We start from the raw sequence: 21,942 nt of genomic DNA, 5'->3' as shown, positions 1-21,942 counted from the left end.
TTTGACCATTTCCCAGCCAGCGACCGACCCACTGGAAGGAAGTGGACTGGGTCGGCACCATCCAACATGGTCTACACCAAAACGGCTGTTTTCCAGCCAGTGACTGGCTGTAAAATGGCCAGATAAAAAAGGAAAATTGACCAGCCAGCCACTAGCCCAAAAACAGCAGGTCTAGTGCCTTCATGCATAGTGGGCACAAGACTAGCCGTTTTTTTGCCAGACAAGCGCCAGTCTGGTGTCATCCATGCCACCAAACTATACCAGACCAACCACTTTTCAACTAGTGAATGGCAAAAAAACAGCCGACCAATGGATGTTTTGCGAAAAATAAAAAAATAAAAAGAAACTGTCCGACCATTTTCCAGCGAGCCACTGACCAGAAAGTGACCGGGGCTGCTGCTGTCTGTCATAAACAGCACCAGCCTGGACACTTTCCAGCTGGTGGCTGGCCCGGAAGTAGCTGGACAAAAGTGGTGGGATAATAAGTTAATTGAAGGGAGCCGGATGCATAAGGGTTGAGAGGGGCACGTTATACAAGGGCCAATTATACCTGGGTTTCCAATGAAAAAAACACGTCGAGTTGGTTTTCCGTAAACCAGGTTTTGTCTCCCAAACATATACAAAGCTTACTCGGTTTCTAAACTTTTTTCAGGTTATGGTTTTTGGTTGTCATCCAAACAAGGCATTAACTCTCTCTCTCTCTCTCTCTCTCTCTCTAGGTTTTGGGTGTCATCCAAACACGGCATTAACTCTCTTTTATATATATGCACACGATTGGTCATAATAGTGGATGCCCAACCGCCAGACACAGTTGAACGCACGTCCAGCGTCAGATTACGAGAATTAGCGGCGGTCATGACATGACCACCACTAAAAGTCGCTTAACTAAACAAAAGCCCACCCCTGATTGTGCATGCGATCAGCAGCAAGCACTCGTCCGACAACAGTAGACAAAATGTTTCGTCCTCTGTTACGCCCGCTCCCTCTCTCTACAAAAAATTGGAAATTTTTGGAGTGATTTATACTCATTAGTTCCTCACCTAGCCAATATATATCCATATAAGAATGCATTCCTTAATCCCTTTTTTTCATTAGGCCTCTTTAGGACTATTAAAAAATCTTAGTTTTAAGTATTTTTTTCTAAGGTCTAACACCATAGATGTGATCTATAGGCTTTGTTTAGTAGGAACCCGCTTTTAGATCCACCAAAATCTGACCTGAATACAAATTTTTTTGGTGATCCAAAATCAATGGCTATGAAGGTACCAGTTTTTCCCTGCTCAAAAAAATGTTTTTTCATTGAAAAAACATGATTCAAGAGTCCATTCCCACTAAATAGAGCTAAAGACATCTAATGGTTCAGATCTATCATAAAACACCTAAAACCTATGAGGCAGAATGGGGCAGAATGAGAAATGGGGCCTAATATGTTCAGCTCTCTCTCTCTCTCTCTCTCTCTCTCTCTCTCTCTCTCTCTCTCTATATATATATATATATATATATATATATATATATATATATATCAGCCCATCAGTTTGGAAGGTAAACCCTAAATCTATCAATATTAATTATAAACCATTACACTGGCATGATAAAAAGGTGCCTTTTTAGCTTCCAAGGAGGCGGTTATTCATGTGATGGCTCATGCATCAAGCAGCAGCCACCATCACAAAGTGCAATTCATCATTCAGTTGCCTTCCCTTTACGCCTGTTTTTACTGCCGACAGTGGGACTGCTACCTCCCATCTCCAGCATGTAACATACCATAGAATCCACATCGTCACCAAATATGCTGTAAGCTTCAATAGCCTGCAAATAACTGAATCCCATGGACAACACCATCTGGATGCTGCCGCTGAGCATGGTATCATGAAAGATTCTGCTATCAATCCCACTCTCCAACTTGGACTCTTCAAGAAGTGGCCCTGTTGCAGGCATCATGTCAGTGGACTCATTCTATCATGTGTAGTTGCAGAATCGGAATGAAGAAACAGAAACGCTTAATTCATACAAAAAACTCAGGCAAAAAATACACTACACATTTGATCCTTATTCTAGTAAAAAAATATTGTTTTCATAATTAAGCCGTTGAATTTGAAAACAATCCTTGATAACCCCACTGCTGCCTCCTCAGAAGGAACTGTTTTTCTTCCCCAAAACTCTCCATCACTTTGTAAATGGCTAAAACACCACCATTTTTGTGCAAGTGGCAGAATTGGCCTTGGTTTTAGCTCTCTCATCTTCCATATCCCAAACCAAAGAAATAGCAAAAGGAAAAATAGTGTGCTCAATGGGCCACCCAGAAAATGGGAAGGGTGCATTTGAATGCCTCAATTCTCAAATCCAAGGGATCAGATTTCAGAATCAAGGACATGAGATTCCTCTCCTCTGGCCTAATATCTATGAACCTCAGTTGAAAAATGAATCTCAGATCCTCAAAAGATGAGGATCCAAGATTCAACGGTTGAATCGGCCCCACGCCAAATACAATCCCTCAGATCTAAAATTCAAGGATTTAAACAAGGAAAAAAGAAGAGGCCAATCATCAACAAAACAAAATGTCAAGTTGGTAACTAAATGCAAGTCCACATTGGACTCATTAGTATAAGATCAGTCCCTTCACATTAAACTCAGATCCCTTTACAAAGACAAACCAAATCCACTAAAGACTTTGGCTCCGAGAAAATCCTTCAACTTGCTGCATCCCTGAATCACCACTATTCTCCGTTTATGACTTGTCACAAGCTTACCAGCCAATGAAAAGACTAAGTTAACAAAGCATCCACACAAATTACCAAGACAATGGGTGAATACAAGACCTAATCCACTTCACACATAAGGCAGCCTATCATATCCTCTCTGAATCTCATTTAAGTCCAAAAAACATATGATCAAACTCACTAAATGTCCACCTAAGTCACACGGACTCTCGTAAAAGGTTGACGCACCCACGTCGACGCGCCCCGACACGGGTGCGGCTTCGGACACAAGGTGGACACGGTCAACTAAGTGTCAGACTCGGTCAACACACCGGGGCCGAGTCCATCCACACTCTGTCAACTTTGACCAACTCTATTTTTGTCCATTTATTTTGGTAAGTTTGTGTTGTTACTTCAATAGAATTACTTTTTTAGTTTTGCTTTAAAATTTACAATCTTATATATATATATATATATATATATATATATATATATATATATATATAGCCGTGTCCCCGTGTCCAAAATTTTTGAAATTGCTCCACACGTGTCGCACCCGTACCCGCACCCATGTGACATAGATGTCCACTAGATGGACACTCACTTCTTGCTTATAGTCATTTCTACAAGCTAGAAGCCCTCGTGTGAATTTTCAAAGAGAAACAGTTTCAAACAAAATCTGTGATGTAAAAAGTGTGGAGGGTTTGTTGTATAGAATCTATAGATGAGTATTTGAGATCATAAACCCTAAAATTTCAGTCTAAACATATTGCAGAACCATTTTTTTGTTATCGTATAAGTGTGAAGAGGACTTACTTGCCCCTGATGATGATGGTTCGGCACCAGAAGATGTGGAAGATTCTCTACTAGCATGCTGTTGTTTGAACTTATCATTAGCTAGATATTCAGCTCGTGAAGCTTCCATTACCATGTGTTCAATTTCCTTCTCTGTAAGCTCAAGATCCGAGTAAAATCGACCTTCAGCCAAAAGTGCCTGCCATTGGAACCATAAAAGATGATATCATAATCGAAAGATTGCCATACATATCACAACCGAAAGATTGTCATACATATCACAACCAAAGAAACTGATTGAAGAAAATGTTTATTCATGTGTTAATCTGGAATAAGCACTAAAAGCTAAAAAGCCAAGGTCCCTAGCTCTCTATGATGCTCAGATACCACATAATTCTATGAGATACAACATATTAATAGGAATAATTCACAATTAAAAATAAAGCACTTTAGTTTTGACTGTCAGCAACTAATGGAAATCGGCAAATCTTCCCGTAGGCTTCAAAAGAAGAATCCTACAAACAACAATTTCCAAAACTTGTGATATGTTCCTGCTAGGATGACAATTAATTATATGTTAACCATAACTTTCAGTCAACAGATTACAATGTGATACCAGAAAACTATTAATCTGTATGCATAGAGAGAGAGAGAGAGAGAGAGTTGAGGACTCGCTGGGCAGCTGAAGTATCAAATAAGCATTCAAGGTAAAACTAAGAGCTAGTTCAAGCCTTAGCACATATCGCTCCCATAAGCATACCAAAAGTAAAACAACAATAATGTTCAAAATAGGTGCATAAGAACATCTGCATAAAAAATCCTGTAAAAGTAAATACTCTACATGCTCATCTAACAAAAACTCCACTTACATACTGTTTCCAATTCATAAGAATAACCTTTGTCATTCATCAAAACTTAACTGCAAAGAAAATCTCTGCAATCAAGATCCTGATTCTTAGTACCTCAGCAACAGGCAGCGATTTATACAGTTCAAAAGATTCTATGTCATAAACCTAAAATCAGCCAATGATTGTCTTGCCCTTAAGAGTGGCTAAAGTATACCCGCATACATATGGTACAGTATATCTCAAAGAAGATCCAGGCACAAGGAGTGTACAATAACTAAGAAAGGAAAGTGCTTGATGAAAACAATCCAGGACATAAAACAACTATGGGAATAAGTACGTTTTACAGAACTGGATGCTTCAGACTTAACGCTCTTAAACCATCTCATTAAGTTCATTGTGCATAGAAAATTTCTAGATAGAAATCCTCAATATAAAATTCTCCATAGTGTGTTTTAGGCTTTCTGATTTAAGAGATCTCTCAAGATATTTCCCAGGACTAAAACTCTCTGAACTCCTCAATCTTTATCAGTCCTAACCAATTCAAGAAATACCACTTGAAGAGATCTCATTCACCACCGTAAGGCCTGGTCTACAAAGAGGGGAAATGTGCTTGTCAGCAAACCATCTCCAAGAGTTGTAATCTCCTTCCAGGTAATCATACACTACTTGTTTTATGTTGGAAAATTAGAAACTCCTATTTAATATATGTGAAAGCGCTCCTTGGCTAAGTAGGTTATTCACTAGGGATATTCTGGTTTTGGAGGTGCTAGACAAGCCATTTGAGTTACAACTCCATAACAGCTTCAAAAACAAGGTTAAACAGAAAACAGAAATGATCAAGATATTGCATTATGCTCCATAATGAAGCATCCCAACTTGTCCCAATTTTTCGGATTGAGGGTGAATCCAAACATCCTCTTAGGAGTCAAAATGTTGCCATGAGAGGTCATTGAGGTGATGCAAATGACAAGCAGGCTGGTCTAGTCAAGTAGAAGAAGGATGAACCTGATGGACATGCCACTCAAGCTATGTATCAGCAGGTTCAAGATTGCCCAGCAGATTGTGACGAGCAGTTAGAAAACTTCAAGCATGCTTGTGTTACATGTTCAGCTTTACAACTTGATGAAGTGAGGAGAAAGTAATGCAAAGATTTTGAACAGCTAAAAGTCAAGCATGTAATCTCAATTGGAGACTGTGAATACTGAATAAAGTAGGCATGAGATGGCCAAGAATATACCCTACAACCAAGCACTACCCCATCAGGCAACTAAAATAGTAGTAGAACAAGGAAATGAAGTTTTGCAGCATTTTTTCATTGACAAATGATAGAAATGACGTTCACTTTCACAGTAACTTTATTCTTCCAATAATGAAAAAGATGTCTGAAAGCTTCCAAAGTTCAATGTGTTAAGAGTTTTGTTGCGCTCACTTTAGATGAGTAGAAGATAGGGCAAAAAATAGTCTTATATTAAAACTGAGAACTAAATCAGTGAACCATACGTTCAAGAGATGCATTTCAGCCATGACTCAACCGTAAGGATGCAGTAGCAAAAAGATAGCATTAGCCAAGGTTTAAGAGATCTTACATTCTCAATTTGTTGGTCCTGCTGAGCTCTTATGGCAGCTTTTATCTGATCCTTGTCAATATTTGACTACAAAGTGCACAAACCGATGAGAAGGAAATAGTTAACCTCAAGGCACAGAGACAAAAAGGAAAACAGGGGATCAGATTAGTTCTTGCCAGAACAAAGAAACTGGACATGAAAACAGAAAGCAATGTTGTGAAAAGCGTTGAGGCGTAGCAAAGCACTCCACCAAAAATGAAGCGAGGCGTAAAGGGTAAGCCTCAAAAATGTATTTTTAAAAACTTCTAAAAAAAATTAAAAATTATCTAAAAATACAAATAAATAAAAAATGCTTTATTCATGAAGCAACAACCAATATAAAATAAGAAATACAAAATAAATACTGAAAATATGAATGTAACATGTAAAACAGTAAAAGCAACATTAACACAACAACTTGATCTACATAAGTATCTAACAAATAAAATATGAGCATTCAGTGAAAATTTAACAAAATCACCAACAATCAAATTCCTAAACATAATCATATAATGCACACAAATTCGTCTAAAGTTCTAAACAAACATTAAACTTATTTTTCATTAATGCTTGTTTGAAAAATTAGCACTATCAAACTACTAAAATCACACATAATAATCATATCTACAGTCTCACAAACAAAAAAACAAACATCTTCATTTAACAAAACAATATTTTTAATTTCCACGATCTAACAATCAATTATAAGTACATACACAGTCACATGAATGTTCGCAAATAATTACACAAATGAAAGTAACAATTTCACATGTACGATTTTTATATAAACAAACTAAAGTATAAACTAACAAAATTGACATATACAATTTTTATATACAGTCAATTAATTGAAAAAAAAAATCCAGCCATTAAGAAGGGAAGAAGGAAAAAAAAGAGGGAAGAAAAAGAAAGATGGAAGAAGAAGATGATGACAGAAGGATGAGAAGAACGGAAGGAGGAGAAGGAGAACGGAAGAAGGAGAACGGAAGAAGAAGAACAGAAGAAGAAAAGGAAGGAGGGAAGAAAAAGAAGAAGAAAGTAGAGAGGAAGAAGAAGCAGAAGAACGAGACAAGAGAGAGATAGGGGGATGATACATACCTCTTCTTCTTTTTCTTCATCGTCTTCTTCTTTCGGCAGGAAAGAGAGAGAGAGGGGGGAGTGCTCTAACCCAGCGGGCCGCCCCACTTTTCTTTTCTTTTCTTTTTTTACGTATTAGATTTGGGTCAAACGGGGGCTTTGACCCACATTTGACCTAATCAGTTTGAGGCATGCACCTCAAGCCTGAGGCACGCCTCACCTCGAGGCTGAAAAGAAGTGTTTTCTCTAGTTATGGGTCATGGATCTCCAGATCCAGACCCGTGACATACACCTTTCATTAATGGCATTGTGTAATATATTTTATTGTAATGAGGGTATTTTAGTACCCTAATTTTGTAATAACAGGTTAATATAAAGGAGCATACACAGCAGCCGACCCTAATACAACAGGGTATCGGTTTTTTCCCCAACCTCTCTCTCCCTTTCTCTATCTCTCTCTGTTTCACAACTCTCGCGTGGAACGACCTGCAGGTTGTAAATCTATCATGGTATCAGAGCTACGCTTCAGTTGAAACTGAAATCGATCCAAAAAGGTACGTCTGAAGATCTATTCCTTCTTCTAAAGTCTGAAGATCCAAAAAGGTACGTCTGTTTCTCAATTTTTTTTGGGTTCACGACTGACCCAGCCAGTCTCATTCTTTCCTTTTTCTCCCTACAGTTTCATTTCTGTTTCTTGAACTTGATCAGATCTGACATTAATCAGATCTGATCAAACTATCTCACCCAGCCAGTCTCATTCTTTCCTCTTTCTGAGTCAACTCAGAGAGGACTAAGTGACTCAGCCCAGATTTTCGACCCAAATCCTTGTTGAAAATATCTTTTCCTGTCATTAATATGCCCTGTTCATCTTTCTTGATCACAGCGTGAGCTAATCACGCAATCAGGCTCTAATTTAATTCAGCTGCATCACCATCTTCTATTTTCTCTCTCATTTCTTCTATTTTCTCTCCTTTAGCTTGGAAGCATTGTGTCAATATCAAGTGGGAATCCATATTCACGATTTTTTTGTGTGTTATTTTCATACCCAATATTCTATCCCTATACAAATCAGAAATCTGGTAGATATTAAATTTCTGTTTCAAATCAGCAATCTGATAGCCATTGATCTGATTTAGTTTCTGCAAAAAAAAAAAGGTTACAGAAACTGTAGGTAGATTGTGCTGAACCCACTCTTAACACTGTGACACATGGATTCCCTTCCTAGCCAGTCGGTTCTTTCTTCAAGTTTCCTCAGCCAACTCGTGTCTGAAAAATTAAATAATGGTAACTTCTTGACTTGGAAGAGTCAAATCATACCTTTCATTAGGAGTCAGGATCTTTCTGGACATCTGGATGGATCTACTCCAGTTCCTCCTGAGTTCATATCACGAGAAGAAAGGGCGATATACGGATTGAAGCAGGCATCTCGATCTTGGTTCGACAGCTTTTCTCTTGAAATACAAAAATATGGTTTTAAGAAATCTCTTCTTGACCACTCCTTATTTATATTTAAGAACCAAGACACAATTACTCTGTTGTTGATATATGTGGATGATATCATCATCACGGGTAATTCCAATGAGCACAATGAAGAAGTCAAACATCTCTTGAATCAGAGGTTCAAAATGAAGGACCTTGGCAAACTACGATACTTTCTTGGAGTTGAAGTCGACAGTACTTCTGAAGAGATGACTCTCACTCAACATAAGTATACCATTGATGTTCTCAATAAAGCGGGTATGAAAGACCGTAAGCCCTTGAGCACTCCTAGTGTTCTTCATCAAAGGCTTAGCTCTCAAGACGGAGATCCATTTGATAATCCCACACAGTACCGTAGCATAGTGGGTATGTTACAATACCTCACTTTTACTCGCCCTGATATAGTCTACTCGGTGAATCAAGTTTCTCAGTTTATGCATGCACCATGTGAAAGACATATGGAAGCAGTTAAACGGATACTACGGTATCTGAAGGGAACGGTTGGGGATGGTCTCATATATAAGCGAAAGACAAATGGGCAAAATGCACATGAGATCACTATTTATTCTGATGCGGACTGGGCGGGAGATCCAGATGAACGCAGATCAGTATCCGGCTATTGTGTATTTGTTGGGATGAATTTGGTTTCTTGGAGTAGTAAGAAACAAAAGGTTGTTGCCAGATCCAGTACAGAGGCTGAATACAGGTCAATGGCAGCCGCCACTGCTGAGGCTACTTGGATTAGACATCTACTGACAGAAGTCGGAGAATCGATCTCTTGATCACTTCTTTTGTGTGACAACCAGAGTGCTATCAGTATGTCCTTTAATCCAATCCATCACAGCCGTGCCAAACATATTGAGATAGACCAACATTTTGTGAGACAGAAGGTAGAAGAGAAAGAGATTGAGCCTGAATTTGTTCGAACTACAGATCAAGTGGCGGATATATTTACAAAAGGATTGACAAAAGACATATTTTGGATGTTAAAAGGCAAGTTGTTCATGGTTCAAGATCATGCACAACTTGAGGGAGGGTGAAAAGAAGTGTTTTCTCTAGTTACGGGTCATAGATCTCCAGATCCAGACCCGTGACATACACCTTTCATTAATGACATTGTGTAATATATTTTATTGTAATGAGAGTATTTTAGTACCCTAATTTTGTAATAGCAGGTTAATATAAAGGAGCATACACAGCAGCCGACCCTAACACAACAGGGTATCGGTTTTTTCCCCAACCTCTCTCTTCCTTTCTCTATCTCTCTCTGTTTCGCAGCTCTCTCGCGTGGAACGACCTGCAGGTTGTAAATCTATCAGAGGCATACGCCTCAAGGCCTATGAGAAGCATGCCCCGGACCTTTTGTGCTATACATGCATGCCTCAAGGCACAAAGGGCCTTGCCTTGTGGCGAGACACGCTTTTTGCACATTGAGGCACATTTTTAACAACAGAAAGCAAAAAATCTTACAAGTCAAGCCATGTGATTAAGAAATACCATCTCCATGTCTACCATGAGAGTTCAGACCCATTTCTCAAAGAATTTAGCAAAATCTTCTTAGTGTTCGAATCAACCAAATTAAAATATTCCAAAGCCACGGCCTCTTCACACGCACATCACCCACCCCCCCAACCCACCTACACACACAAAGAATGATATTTCCACTCTCCAGATCCATCTAAACTCTAATTAAGAGTCACCAGATTTTCCATGTCACAGCTTCCAAGTTCAAACCAATAACATATGATGAAATCTTAAAATACAATGACTTCCATGAGAACAAGGAATATTGGTCATGACATTCTACTGATATCAAATTTTCAAGATAACAGCCAAAATGATAGATAAACCAAAAATGTGAAGTGATTAGCAAGAGAACCTATGTCACACAGACTCGGCTAGGGAGGCGCCGCACCCGAGTCGACACGACACGGCCCGGACTCGGTCAACGCCAAGTCGGACTTGGTCAATGAGTCGAGGCCGAGTCCGTCCTTGTTTTGGACTCGGTCAACATTGACTGAATCCAAAAATGTCCATTTTTAGGGCAAAAAATAAAAATTTTTATTTTTTATATATATATTTTAAAAATATATATATAACCAGACTGTGCAATGCAGTTGCACAGTCACACTGTGCAACTGCACAGTCCCGCATTGCACAGTTACAGACTGCATTGCACAGTCTGTGCAACTGTTAACGTATACAGCAAGAAATTACTGAGAACGATATTTGTGGCAATGATTTTCATAGCAACAAAACATGATAATGAGGAAAAGAAGAACGATACAGCAAGAAACAAACAATTAGTATATGTAAGCCATTAGTGCCCTGCTCTCTATACAATTTTTTGTTTTAAAGGCCTATGCTGCTTGTTATAGCCGACTAACTAGCTCTGAAATATAAGCATCCTGAAAGCAAAATGAAAGAGCTAAACTAAAAGTTCTATTGGTGATAGAATGATATTTGGCACTCACTTGGAATGTTATCAACATCAAGATGCATGATCTTAGCCGTGTCCCCTAATGGGCTATAGCCGACTTATTATATATATATATATATACCGTGTCCAAAATTTTTGAAATTGCGCCGCACCCGCACCCATGTGACATAGAAGAGAACTTATACAAGGCTTTCTATCACAGAAAACCATAAAATACATGCCATAAAAATACATATTATTTGACATGACTCACCCCCTGAAGACTGCTAAATCCAAGGCCTGCTCCAATTGTTAACCGACGTGGATCAACAAGAGAGTTGTAGTGATTTCCATGATGGTAACTCAATCGTATTGGTGGTGTATCAGTGTTGTAGCTTCCATGAAAAATGTTTATCGGTTCTGAGTTCCAAAATCATCAAACTGTTAAGTAATTTGCCATATATTTTGAAACTCGGCAAAGTTGTACAGTAACAGCTAAATGAATATCACTGAATTCTGGAGAATAATGGCACCTGTACTGTAGCAATATATATGGATAGGACGATTATACATCTCTGATAAAGCCTGAATTTCCACATTGTTGCCATAGACCTGTTTTCAAAAAACAAATCAGCGATTTGAATCAACTACAGTGAAGATGTGCATGCATGAACACCAGACACAGACACAAGCAAGTGAACACATGAGAACTGATCTAAACACAGTTTCAATGTAACAAACTTTGACTTCACAAAAAAAACACTAAAGATGAAACTCGACACAAATAGTGAGTCATTAATTTCATTCTTCAGCTTAGAATAACTTACACCACTCAAATGTTAACTACTTCAGCAAATACTACATCAAGTTATTTGTTTAGAATAAAAAAAATTCTTGTCCATATAAGAACCTAATGCATATAATCCAATACTAGAAGAAAAAACACATGCAAAAAGTTTCCCAATTCCAATGCACAACAAGCAACAAGAAAAGTAACTGCTAGAATACAACTTGAATAATAGAAATTACTGAAGCATACAAAAAACAATGAAGAACATGTGGTTTACTAACTCTTGAGGTTCATAGAACAAAAGTCTAGATGATGTCTTCAAAACTTTGTGGATGTGTATACCTTGTCCCTCCTCTTTCTCTTACAATACGATGTGAATCCTTCTGTAATAAACTGAGAAAAGTGATCCCTTTCCCTCTCCTGAAGAAACAGAAGTAGTTAATCATTAACATAGCTCTCTCAAAAGGAAAAAGGTAAATAACAAAAATGCCCATCACTTGTACTAAAAAGATTCTCAAACAATTCAGCATGCCAAAACTACAGATGCGGCATACAATCCAAACCCACCCAACCCAAACCCCAAGCTGTCCGCACAGCATAAAAATCAAACACTGGACACAATGAACACAGCTTCTTGTTCAGTTGAACAAACACAGGATGTAGTACAATTATTACAGAACATGCGTTTTGTTTGTTATGTTCTGTTGTTCAATTCAATCTTGGACGCACCAGCAAACACACCCTAAAAGTACAAATTTTCAAAACAGAACATATTTCTAAAGGGGATTAACATATAGTGGCACTAACATCCTGCAGAAAGCATTTCATCACTTAAGTTGCAAAAGGCATAACACCTTTTCATATTCTAAGAACCAATGATGTTTGGCCATGACAATAAAGGTTTAAGGTCATTAAAAAAGAAAGCAATCTACGAAGCTACTGTGTCACGTGACAACCAATTGCAGTAGGCTTCATCTTTTTTCTTTTTTTTTGTGATTGAGAAAACTCACTTCATGTGCACACACATGCACGGCACCTCCCCCGAATCACACATTCACTCGGCATCAATGACAGCACACACACTAGCAAGCTAGCAAATAGTATTTCTTTCAGGCATGCTTGAAATGGATACATGGGCTACAATTATGTGTTTCCAGCAAAAAGAACCCACACAAGATACCAATTTGTAACATTTTAACATGATAATTATTGAGAAAAATCAAGTCTACTAAATGATGTAATATTGCAATTGAAGATAATTAAATAGTTTCACTAAAGAAACCAAATTTGAATTTTCACTTAAACAAAAGGGATCAACGAAAATGGAAACAAACTTTATGTAAATGGAGAATGAAAGATCATCATGATAACTACTTGACAGTTATCATGAGTTTACCACAGACAATCAAGAAGTTTGTATTGGAAGCTATGCATAGTGGCCATTTTAAGTTTTCAAAACTTGCTGCAGATAAGGATCAGATTTTCTAGATACATCTTATGTCCAAGAGTTTCTTAAAGCTTTTGTAAGAATATCTTGACTAGTGGTGGTTGCAAAAATATAAAACTACTTTTATTTCTTGACTATTTCAGACAGGGATTCTGGATGCTGTAGCAGGAAAATGATTGAAGACGAAGCATCTAATTTTTGTAACGAAATATACGGAAAAACAAAACAAAAGCCTCTAAGGGCTTACAAGAACATAAATACAAAGTGCACATGCACAAGTCTACTAAGGGACAATACAAAGTGCCAACATAGGCAATACAAACAGCCACTATGGGCAATACCATGCAAGAACAACAATCATAAAAAATAATAATATTTCACTCATAATAAAACTCACAAAGGAGTTAGAATGCTTAGAAAAACATTAGTTACAAGGTAGAGAAGAACCCTATTTATAAGCAACAAAGGAGAGCAAAGGGGCAACCCAGCTAGAGGTTGGACTAGCCCCCAACGGTCATAAATATGACCATTGGGAATAGCTCAACGTCTAGTTGGGCTGTCCCAACAGTCATACTTTAAATAAAACATAAAAAAGAAAGAAAAAAATACAGAAAAATATATTCAGCCCCAAATGGGCCAACCCCTATTACAATGTGAAATGACTGAAATACCCTTGATGATTATTTCTGTTTACATACAAAATGAATATATATATATATATATATATATATATATATATATATATATATATATATATATATATATATTAACACTTTCCCTCAAACTTACGGTGTGATATACCGAAAGTTTGAAAACAAAAAGAAACATAGGGAAGGATCCAAGTCTTCAATGATAATCTTTTCCAAATGCGGGCATCAGCTACCTCCATCTTTATGATGCATCAACAATAGAATTATTTTCTAAACCCATAGTATCTTTACAAACCTACAGAGAAAGAGAACAAAACAAATGTTCCAACTACACAACAGAAGATATCCTAACCAAATATTTATAAAATTTCAAAATAAATATATATATTTTGAACAAGAACTAACACTCAAATAGTATTTTCAAACAACGTAGCAATAATTTTAAGATTTTAGAAACATTAGACAATCATTAAGAAAGATAAGAGGAGCATACCTCAAAGATAAATTTTTATGAAATTAAATTTAGACAGTCATAAACCCGAAATTAATATATTTTTCAAGAAAACATAAATATTGATCATAAGAGAATTTGATCACTAAAGGACATATAAATTATCAAGAAGAGATGCATAAATAATATCCCAAAGTTATAGAAAAGCACTTCAAATGAAATAACAAATCATCATTTATACTAAGTGAACATGACAACATACATATAAAATATAACAATTCAAAAGAGCCCTCAAGAAAAGAGAAGTTAATTAAATTCATGCATACAACAATGTGAACAAGATAATCAATATGAAACATATATATCCAACATGCAATTAAAGCATATTTAATGCACATAATAATGAATGAGAGCAATCTCATAAATCACACAAAGCAAACCCCAATAGAGTTCACTCTTAAAAAACAAAAGGATTACTGACGCAACCCAAAATGGGTTCAAGCACAAAGGGCCACTAACGGGCCAAACAACAATCTTAAAAATAACTATTTTTATCAATAAAATACACATAAACAAGGTGTACAAGATTCACAAAACAATGCCACTAAAGGGCTACAAGATGCACAATCACAAAAGCCACTTATGGGCACAATACACAAAGGGCTAACACAAGAGATAAAAATATAATCTTTATTGGGCGTGAATGCACACAAAATGCATGAAATTTAATCAATAAACATGTTTTCATACAAGGGAAAACGAGTAGTAAAAGTTTAGAAATTTCATAGAAAGATTTTAAAAATTCAACATAACAAAATGAATGATATTTGCAAATCTCAACACCAATTTGAGCACCACAAGCAACTACCTCTTTGACCTCCAACTCAAAATCCTCAAATGTATTAGCACATAGGACAAGAGATCAATCACAAATGTCAGCAATAACCATTCCAATGACCATGCACCAACAATACTGGTTATCTGACAATACAAACCACCTACAACCACAAGAGGTGCACATCCCTCACCTTATAAATGATTGTAAAACCACAAATAATATCAGTTACAACGGGTGCACATAACTTACCACAACCATGATTGTAAAACTGATAAGCAAAAATCTCTTATCCATAAAAAAAACACTCAAAAAAGAGGGAAAAGTGGATAAAGCAAGATAGGCAAATATATTGTAATGAAGACAAAATAATGTCAATAAGCAAGAAGATTTGAAAACAATATTCGAATCAAAGCAATAAATTTTGCAAAAAAATGAGATTTGATCTATAAGGACCAAAGATAGTCACAGGGAATAACAATAGAGCCATTACTAACAAAAATCAATACGAGCATCCAATAAACAATAAAGACCAAATAAACAAATGAGTGATACAACTCACTCATAGAACCAAAGACCAATAAACTGTCAATCAAAGTCAAGACAAGTGTCAATACAACATCCATAAACTTGGCAATCTATAGTGACCCGAAGATAGAGGTGCACACATAACCCACCTCAACAACTAACTCTGGCTCCACAACATCGAGGTGCACAAAAAACAAATGAGTGATACAACACACTCATAGAACCAGAGGTCAATCAATTGTCAGTAAAAGCCAAAACATTTGACAATCTAGACTGACAAGAAGACAAAGATGCACACAATACCCACCTTAACCACTCTGGTTTCACAACACAGAAGTGCAAACAACTCACCCCAATAAGGCCAAACAAAAACTAATGGATGTATCGAAAGAAGAGTGATGAACTAACAAAGCCATAAAAAGAGGCAAATAGGAAAACCTTGAAAAACACATTCCAAGGAACAAGAACAGATTTGACAAAAAATTTAAATCAAGTGAAACCCTCAAATAAATTTAGAAAAGAACATGCAATAAATGCAATCATATGACAAGATAAAATGGCCACCAATGAGAGACTTTAACATGAATATCCATCAATAGATACAAAATGGACAAGGACAAAAGTGAACCACAAAGGGTACAGTTACAAAAGATCCAATGAGCCTTCAATCACGAACCAAAATGTCCACCAATATTAAGTGGACAAACACAAAAAAAATGTTCTCTAAGGAGCACACTCACAGGACCCACCAAGAGATACACACAAGAAGGCTCACAATTTTAAAAATAATAATTTATTGAATATCACAAGTATACAAAAAGCATAACACTTAAGACTCATGTGAGGTAACATGATGTAGAAAAACATGTAAGATAGCGTTCATCAAAGAGCCATGAGTTTAAGAATTATCATAATCACAAGGCACAACAAAAGAACACATAATAACATAAATATTTTTAATAATTTTAAAAACACACACTTAAAAGGCATTCATAAACCTTCAACATAAATTCCACAAGAATGAGTGGATAATTCTCATAAAAGAACAAGTTTTTCTCCTTATGCAGGAATAGACAAACTCATTCATCAATATGTATGTAAGACAATCACAAGTACACAAGGATCATATATTAATATGAAAAATCATTTATTTAAATAAGATATCCATGATCACTAAGACCCCAACCACATATAATCTTTAAGAATACATCAAAGAAAAAAGAAAGAAATTCAAACACAAGTTTAAGCAAATCTCATAAAATCATACTTGTGAATGACACATAAAACCATTTTAAAGTAAATATTTCAACTCATTTTAAAAACTTTAACAATATTAAAGAAGAAAAAGTCCAATATAACAAAAAACACAATAAATTTGAAATCATATGTAAGAACATGTTTTGACATTTATAGCCATGAAGTGCTCGAATAAAGCATAAGTGCCAAAAACACATGCTCAAGAATATTAGATTATATATGTATATTAAATAAAGACAGTTTAAGAAACCTAAGATTCAAATTAGATTTCATAAAAACATACACATATATAAATATCATTCCACAAAAGCAAATAAATATTATAAATCTTATAAAACAATTAATAAAAATAAATCCAACAATGAATTTGAAAAGTATTTAAAGATTTAGTTTTAATAAAAAAATAACAAATAATTTATCAAAGATAAGAAAAATGAGTGCTTTCTCATGCATAATGCATGAGATAGACAACACAAGAAAAAAGTTTTAAGATAGATACCGGGTCAGGATCAAAGTTACCGAAAATGCCTAGGTAATTGGGGAAGCGTGCTTTTTTTGGGGGAAGCGTGCTTCCCCCTTGCTTCCCCCCATTTTTTTGTATTTTTATTTTTGTTTTTGTTTTTGTTTTTGTTTTTGTTTTTTCTCTTTTTTTGCTTCCCCCTCGCTTCCTAGGTCGCTTCCGGTTCACTTCCTAGGTCGCTTCCGAGATGCTTCCTGATTCGCTCCTAAGTCGTCCCACGCTTTCCGCTTCCTAAAATTTTGAAAGTGCCTCGCTTCCCGCTTCCCGCTTCCGCTTCTCGCTTCCTCAACTGACAACCTTGGTCAGCATCTCCCTTTAATCCAAGTCATACACGGATCATCACGAAGCACGAACTCGAACCAAAGAATCCCAAGACCCAAAAATACTAAGAAAAATTTCTTGACTCTGAAACCATGTAATGAAATATGCGAAAAAACAAAACAATAGCCTCCAAAGGCTTACAAGAACATAAATACAAAGTGTACATGCACAAGTCCACTAAGGGACAATACAAAGAGTCACTATGGGCACTACCATGCATTAAGGCACAAGAGCAAGAACAACAATCATAAAAATAATAACATTTCATTCATAATAAAACTCACAAAGGAGTTATAATGCTTAGAAAAGCATTGGTTACAAGGTAGGGAAGAACCCTATTTATAAGGAACAAAGGAGAGCAAAGGGGGCAACCCAACTAGAGGTTGGGCTAGCTCCCAGTAGTCATAAATATGACCGTTGGGACTAGCCCAACGTCTAGTTGGGCTGTCCCAACAGTCATACTTTAAATAAAACATAAAAAAAGAAAGAAAAAAATACAGAAAAAAAATATATTCAGCCCCTAATGGGCAGATCCCTATTACAATGTGAAATGACTGGCATACCCTTGATAGGTATTTCAGTTTACATACAACATATATATACACAATACATTTTAACAATTTCAACCTTCCACATCCTGCTTATTTATACCAAATGTAGGTATCAGATGATCCATATTATCGCAGGCTTCTCCTCTCTACTTGTTGCATATGCCACTTCTATTTTCCTAGTGAAATATTTTACCCTTTCGGTAAAAGCAACATAAAATTTGGAAAAGAACACTAATCAGTAATTACATTTGACTGGCATGATTGTTAAATCCCAGCAGCATGGAACCAAAATGATTAAACTTCATTTAAAGGTGGGCTTACTGAATTTTATACCCGAAGCTAAACTGACAGTAATGCTAAGAGAAGCATAAAAGGAAATAATATCAAGTCACTTCTCAAAAGACCATCAATTCTACTAAGTCATTTAAAGCAACAGGTTTAACTATTTGTCAAAATGAGTTCACTTTTAAGGGACTATATCGTACTCAAGACTAAAAGTTTCAAAGAGAAATATGTACTTACCATGTAATCGATGCACATTTGCCTAGTAAGATCATATACTTCAGCATCCCCATAAACTTGATCAGAAACAGCGCGAAAAAGACAGTTTCCATCCTCTACCATTCTCCTCACTTCCAGGCCCTTTACTCTTCTAATTTCCAACTCAAATTGGCGCTCTCTTTCCTGAAATTTTGTTGAACCCTAGTGTTATATTCAAATTTTGAAGCGAATTGCAGGCAACATCAATTTAGAGAATCCACTGCAATTTTTTTTCAGAAGTACTGAAACAGTAAAATGATTAATTTTATGCCAAGGAACAAATTCTCACAGGCTCTGAAAAAGTTTCCAAAATCAACTAAACAAACATCTATATGGTACACAGCAACAAAATCCAGAGAAATACTACCAATAAAATTAATATCAAAATAGAAAAAATGGGAACTTTTACCGCATCATCATAGGAGGTGCCAAAACAAGTGCCTTGTTCATCTGAGCTGTTATAACCTTCGTTATCAACGTGACCCCTTGGAGAAGTCGGCCGGGACCCTGAAGGTGAGGTCCTCGCCGGCACAACTGGCCAACCTGAGGACCTCCTAGAAGAACCAAACCTCACAAAACCACCTGAACTTGTCCTCCTTGCACCAAAACTTGCAGAAGGCTTGGGGGGTGGGAGAGGTGGGGGTGGGACAGGCGGGGGCGGCGGATATGAGCTTCCTTGAACAAGTTGCGACGAACCAACACCTCCAGAAAAGGAATCTTCATTCAATTCAGACATTTCGGCAGCAATCTGAACCCCAGCAAAATCCTTCATCGCCTGCCCCAAATTGAACTCTGAACTAGCACTTGCATCTTCATCTGATTTCTCCGAACCCACCACCAAAATTTCATCTCCTGCACCCTCAGCTCTGTTTCCATGACTACCATCTTGCAAGAAATCACTGATCTTCTGAGCTTTCTCATCTCCGCTGCCACCACCATCGCCGACCTCATCCGACGGCGTCCTCACTTCACAAACCTCCTTCCCCGGCTCGTCTTCCTTAACAGGGCCAGACGGAGACGAGAGCGCCAAAGGCAGGGGCGGCGTGGGAGCAGAAGCAGCAGAGGAACTGCCGGGCACCGAGGACCGGTTCGAAGAAGAACCGCGCTGAACCAATATACGAGTCATCCTGACCTAAACCCCAACCTCACGCGTGCACTAGGTCACCAATCACACGTTTGTCGCGGGTTCGGACCTTCCGAGCGGTGATGCCGATCCCTCGGTAGACCGATTTCTCACAGCCCGGCAAATCCTGATCACCAATTACCCATTTCTGCATCCCCCTATCAATTCTCATGAGATCACAATATAAGAAAAACCCCGAATTCCTGATCAAAAAACACCGAAGCCCTAATCTAAAATTCACCTCGGAAATCCTTCCCGCTATCCTAAATCATCTATCCTCATGGAAATTAGGCCTACAAAGTTCGGCTGTTTGACGAAATATCATAACTTTCAGAGGAATGCAAAAGAAACACCCCTAAGTTTTCCCTCTAATGGTTTACCTAAGCAGGATTGGAACCGAAAAATTCCCTCCCCTTGGGACGTCAGAAAACAGAAATCTAGGGTTTCTCTCAGAGCAGAGAGGAGGTCCGTTTTGGGCAGAAAAGATGGGGACTCGTGCTTTTCTGGCGTGGCGGACGCTACTGGTTCTGCGGGAATCTACCACAATGCCACTACTTTTTTTCTATGACAAAACTGCCCCTCGACGTGTCCACTAAGAAATAAATGGATCGGACCCAGTGAGTCCGGGTTGTGGGTCTCATTACCTACGATTGTCGTGTCGGCTGCGTAAATCTCTGAGGGACCCCTGCCCCCTCGGAGGCTACGAATCTTATTACCTAATAACCTTAAAACTAGGGTTAGTATACTAAAGCAGCTTATTATGTGCCTGTATCCGGGTTCTCGCCCTGGCTCTGTGGTGTGTTTGGATCAGGAATTGGAATCCGACTCTAATAAGGCTCTGTTTGAGAGAGCCTTGAATCCGAGATGTGTCAACGTTTCCCCCGATGCACTCTGTTGTTTGAGAGTAGTGGTGTTGCCAAAACACTGTATTCAAAATGGAGTTGTGATACAATTCACAAAAAAAATGCTTCTAGCAACTCTATCTTCAACACAACACAGGGGTGGCTGTTGGTCCCTCTAACCCTAGCTTGTCTTTCGCCATATTTCCATAACTCATGGAGATCAGTGTTATTAAAAACGTGCTTTGAAGGACAAAAAGGCGGGCTCATTGCCTTGAAGGCGAGGCTCTTTGCACCTTAAGGCACCAACATGAAGCCTGAACAACAACATCAAGAAGATGAATAAGAAGTTATGTTTATTTGTTATTGACTTATTGAGAGATATAAAAAGAGGAACAAAGATTTGCATATGATTTTTATTTATTTGGAGAATGCATATGATAGAGTACATAAGGACGTTCTTTGGTGGACAATGATGAAGAAAGGTGTTTCTCTCAAGTACATTAGTATAATTAAAGATATGTATAAAGGAGTAGTAATCAATGTTCGCACTTGTGAAAGGGTGACAACCAATTTTCCTATAACGGTTGGGTTACATCAAGGATCTGCTTTAAGCTCTTTCCTATTTGCTATAGTGATGGATGAGCTTACGAGATCAATTTAAGAAAATGTGTCGTGGTGTATGTTGTTTGCTGATGATATTATTTTGATTGATGAGTCTAGAGCTGGGGTTAATGCTAAGTTAGAATTATGGAGACAGACATTGGAAGCAAGAGGTTTTAAGTTGAGTAAGAGTAAGACATAATATATGGAATGTCGGTATAGTAAGCAACGAAGTAGTGATGGGAGTGTAGTGAAGCTTGGTGAGCAAGAAATACCGATGGATGATTATTTCAAATATTTGGGATCTATCATTCAAAAGTATGGAAAAATTGATGGAGATGTAAATCATAGGATAAAGGTTGGGTGGATGAAATGGAAAAGTGCAACTGGAGTGTTGTGCGATCGCAGAATGCCATTGCGGTTGAAGGGAAAGTTTTATAGGATGACTATTAAGCCCGCTTTGCTATATGGTACGGAATGTTAGGCTGCCAAGAGACATCATATTAAAAAAATGAGTATAACTGAGATGCGTATCTTAGATGGATGTGTGAAAATACAATAAAAGA

General features: G+C 37.4%; 1 protein-coding gene across 2 annotated transcripts; it reads right to left on the bottom strand.

The window, feature by feature from the left end:
* Window positions 1–1,543: 1,543 nt before the first annotated feature.
* LOC149848696 (OVARIAN TUMOR DOMAIN-containing deubiquitinating enzyme 6-like) lies at window positions 1,544–20,097 on the bottom strand. Of its 2 annotated transcripts, none has more exons than XM_090012189.1 (8): window positions 19,221–20,097; window positions 18,794–18,955; window positions 12,054–12,131; window positions 11,455–11,533; window positions 11,196–11,341; window positions 5,929–5,994; window positions 3,516–3,693; window positions 1,544–1,925 (listed from the first exon to the last, which is right to left on the bottom strand). In XM_090012189.1, exons 1-8 carry the CDS (start codon window positions 19,935–19,937, stop codon window positions 1,684–1,686), a joined length of 1,668 nt encoding a protein of 555 aa, XP_089868315.1. In that variant the 5' UTR covers window positions 19,938–20,097; the 3' UTR covers window positions 1,544–1,683. The 2 variants fall into 2 exon arrangements, with proteins under 2 accessions (XP_089868315.1, XP_089868325.1); XM_090012199.1 differs by lacking the exon at window positions 1,544–1,925 and adding an exon at window positions 2,610–2,745.
* Between the last annotated feature and the right edge of the window lie 1,845 nt (window positions 20,098–21,942).

This window comes from Nuphar pumila, chromosome 1, assembly GCF_984573655.1.
Source record: "Nuphar pumila chromosome 1, dmNupPumi1.hap1.1, whole genome shotgun sequence".
In the NCBI taxonomy this organism is placed as follows: domain Eukaryota; kingdom Viridiplantae; phylum Streptophyta; class Magnoliopsida; order Nymphaeales; family Nymphaeaceae; genus Nuphar; species Nuphar pumila.
This window is presented reverse-complemented; position numbering and strand designations above follow the sequence as displayed.